General features: G+C 41.9%; 1 protein-coding gene across 4 annotated transcripts; it reads left to right on the top strand.

The window, feature by feature from the left end:
- The first annotated feature begins 1537 nt into the window (after positions 1–1537).
- Positions 1538–3629, top strand: Tceal1 (transcription elongation factor A like 1). Of its 4 annotated transcripts, none has more exons than XM_052746368.1 (2): positions 1538–1557; positions 2549–3629. In XM_052746368.1, exon 2 carries the CDS (start codon positions 2579–2581, stop codon positions 3074–3076), a length of 498 nt encoding a protein of 165 aa, XP_052602328.1. In that variant the 5' UTR covers positions 1538–1557; positions 2549–2578; the 3' UTR covers positions 3077–3629. The 4 variants fall into 4 exon arrangements, with proteins under 4 accessions (XP_052602328.1, XP_052602302.1, XP_052602319.1 ...); XM_052746342.1 differs by lacking the exon at positions 1538–1557 and adding an exon at positions 1711–1844; XM_052746359.1 differs by lacking the exon at positions 1538–1557 and adding an exon at positions 1742–1848.
- Positions 3630–3986: the final 357 nt, after the last annotated feature.

Genomic DNA, 3986 nt, shown 5'->3' on the forward strand with positions numbered 1-3986 from the left:
AAGAGGAAGATCCAAACAATTTTGGATAAGATATACAATTAAATTAGCTTGTATTTCAATTCAAACTAAATTCACAGTAAAGCAATAAAATTTCATAAAATTGGATATTTCACATAATGAATTTCTGTTCAGAAACATAGTAAATAGCCAATGACAAAAAGTAAATTCCAAAGTCCTCACAGATCTGATATTTCAAATATGAATTTATGTTCAGAAACATCTCAAAATTGCTTAGGTTTAGAAAAAAATAGATTTCAGAACCCTCACAGATCTGATGCCTTCTTACCCTGGAAGTGTAAAACAGAAAAAAAAGAGTTTCCTCCCTGGAAGAAAAATCTGCCTGAGGAAGTGGCATTCATGCTTTTTAGATAGGTGAGAAGTAGGCTTAAGGTTAAAGATCAGAAAAAGGCACAGGCCAAAACATGTACCATTTGTGATGCCATCAAATTATGTATACATGCTTTTAATCATAAGTATGTAGTCAGCAGAATTATTACCTAGTTTAATACACAATGTCCTATCTGCTGCATCTATCTTTTGGGGATCCAGCTATCTCAAGATCCAAATATTTTTGGCTTAACAAGTTAATTTAAGCCTTTTCAACCACAAAATCAAGAGCTGGCTATTAAGAAGTTAGGGTTTCTGTGAAATCTATTTCTTCCACTATGAATAGTAACTATTGAATAATGGTGATACATAGAGAGGGGAGAATAATACCATATTATGCACCAAGTGCTCTCCCACTTCACATAATAAAAAAATTCTATTGACTATTTTATATGTAGATGGACACATGAGTGTTTTGATTTATGTCAATCAAAGTACAGAGTCATTAGATTTACATACTTTACAGAATTAAATCTTTCTAGAGGTGTATAATCAGATGATTATTAATTTATTCCAGAGTTTCTATTTATGACATAGTTGAGGGGCTCAAAAATTAAAAAATGGGCTGAAAAGAAAAAAATGAAAGATTAACTATCATGGAAATGACGGGATATTTAAAATGTGATGTGATGGGAATGTGGGTTAAACACAAAAATTAGTATTTGAGTGGTATTTTTTTTAGATTTATTTTTTTTATCTTATGTGTGGTTTTTACTGTATGTGTGTCCGTGCCTGCTGTCTGTGGAGGTATGATCCCATGAAACAGAATTATGGATGATTGTGAGCTATGTGGGTGCTGGGAATCACACTCAGGTCCTCTGCAAGAACAAGTGCTCTTAAGTGCTTAGCCATCTCTCCACTGCCCTTGAAAAGTTTCGTTTTGTTTTGTTAAAGGAATTTTGCTCTGTAGTTCTAGCTGGCCTGGAACTAGCTGTGGAGGACAGGCTGCCCTCCAATTTAAGGCAATCCTATTGTCTCTATACCCTGAGAACTGGGATTACAGGCATCTGTCACGTTGCCTGTCCTGACCATGTTACCTTGATTTATGGGGGCGAAACAGTGAAATTTCAGTGCAGGGTCTAAAGGACGGGGGAAATCTGAAGCCTCAGTAACTGAGGGAGAGTGAAAAGTGAGACTGAGCCGTAACATTGGAGATGCAGCACGGAAAAGGTAATCCTGGGGAACCAGATGCTAGTCGTCTCTGGCAACCAAGAAAAGGCAAATAAAAGAGGGGGAGGGGGTAAGTGAAAATTCCCATTGTGTCTGAGGTCAAGAAATTCTGGCAAGCGCTGGCAAATGGTCGCCAAAGTGGTTACTAGGGGATCTGAGACCGGCAGTGACGCGCGCCCCTCACGTGACCAGGAGCCTATGTCTGCCCAAGTCCCTCTCATCCCAGTCCTTTTTGCCTGTCCAGACACCGTCTTTCTATTACCCTTTGGTCGAGAAGGAAAGCAGAAGTAAGTAAGTTCCCTGGATCCTCTAGCTTTGGTGATTGTCAGAGGTGCCTGGTAACCAGTGGGATCGTACCTGCATGGCAGAATCCCGGTCTTCCACTACGCTCCAGCCCCGCCCCCCGCCCACAATTGCCGTGCAGAAAATGGTGGTCTTGGGAGTGTGGGGTGGGTACAAAGGACGATGCTCTATGTGAGGTTGAGGAAGGTGAACCCCAAGGGAGCTGTCTTTGGGGCGGTTAGCTGGTCCCCACAAAAAGGGGTGTGCATCACCGGGTCTGTTTCTCCTCCCCCTATCCCCGCCCCCTTCCCTGTCTGGCGTCTCTCTGTGGATTTGCTGGTGTCACCCAGGCGCCTCAAAGGGGGCCACACGGGCCGGAGGTTGGGGTAAGGGTGGGGTAAGGGTGGGCGGTGGGACAGGCTCGGGGTCTGAGACGGAACACGGAGGGGAACAGTCTGCGGACTTCACTGCTCCGCCCCTCTCTCTGCAGGAGAGGCCTTGTGGCAAGGCCTGCTGGGAAAAATGGTGGTCTTTCGGGAAGGAGGGGGCTGCTCCGCAGCCGCGGGCGGGAGAGCGCAGGAGCCTGAGTAAGCTAAGGTTTAAAGACACCCGCCTCGATCCGGGAAAGGCAGGGACTGAAACTCATAACCAGGGCGTAGATCCAGCCCGCCAAGTATTGTGACTCTCGTCTGCTTTTTCTTGTCTCCAGAATAACTGCTTGAAGAAGAAAATTCTCAGCATGGAAAACTCATGCAAAGAAAATGAAGTACAACCACAGAACACTCCAAAGACCGACAAAGAGCAGCTTCCGGTGGAGCAGTCTCCTGAAAATCAGTGTTCTGAGGAGGAGCAGTCCTCAGAGGATCTGTCCTCAGAGGAGCAGTCCTCAGAGGAGGAGTTCTTCCCTGAAGAGCTTCTGCCTGAGCTGCTGCCAGAGATGCTGCTGTCGGAAGATCGTCCTCCCCAGGAGTGCCTCTCACAGAAGAACCTGTTCGAGGACCGCCCTCCCATGGAGCAACCTCCCTGTGGGGTGGGCAAACACAAGCTAGAGGAGGGAAGTTTCAAAGAAAGGCTGGCCCGTTCCCGCCCTCAATTTAGAGGAGACATCCATGGCAGAAATTTAAGTAATGAAGAAATGATACAGGCAGCTGATGAGTTGGAAGAGATGAAAAGAGTACGAAATAAACTGATGATAATGCATTGGAAGGCAAAACGGAGCCGCCCTTACCCCATTTAATGTGTTCCACCTTTCTTCGTTTTGCTTGATAATAGCATTGCTACCTGGACTCTCTGTTTGCATCTTCTTACATGCCTCTTCCCTTCTTAGTTGTAATTTTTTGTGCAGTTTTATTTCAGGTGTTTGACTTATAACTGGCACAAGATTGCTTTTATTATTTTTTCTTTAACCTTTTAAAATCTGAGTCCAATCCATTTGCATGTAAAGATATACATTATATATGTGAAGTGATAAAAGCAAAAGGTATATACATAGCATCCCATTTTTGTAAAAGGAAAACACATTTATATATTAATATGCAAAGAAAAGCTAAAAACTATATACTTAAAGGCTAACATTGGTTATCTGTGTGGTAAAGATAATAGGTGATTTTTATATTTTTTAAATTTTGCTTTATCTAAAGTCTCACTTTTCATGATGAATACATTTTATTTATGTTGCATAACAAACAATATAATAAAAATGTGAAGCAATTCTAAAAAACAAAACTTGGTAATTAGCTTATAAAGACAATGTGATCCTTAATAAATATTTATCAGAACTTAAAAGTTAATCCTATGTTTCTTCTGAATCTCTTTTCTAAGATTTATTTTATTTTATGTGTATGGGTATTTTGCCTACATGTAGGTACACCAGGTATAGGCCTGGAACTAGAGTTATGGATGGTTGTAAGCTACCATGTGGGTGCTGGGATTTGAACCCAAGGCCTCTGGAAGAGCAACAAACACTCTTAACCACTGAGTCATCTCTCTAGCCCCTCTTCTGAATCTCTTAGCAGAAATATAAATGAGACTTTTATTACCAGTAGGAAAAACATTTTCCAAGTTAAATAGTAGTAAGAAAAACCTTACGAGCTGCTGTTAAACTAGATGAGAAAAAGATCCTTTGAGCTCTGGCTCTTTTTTTTTTT

The sequence above is a fragment of the Peromyscus californicus genome, unplaced genomic scaffold (genome assembly GCF_007827085.1).
Source record: "Peromyscus californicus insignis strain IS unplaced genomic scaffold, ASM782708v3 Scaffold_10__1_contigs__length_136768540, whole genome shotgun sequence".
Lineage (NCBI taxonomy): Eukaryota > Metazoa > Chordata > Mammalia > Rodentia > Cricetidae > Peromyscus > Peromyscus californicus.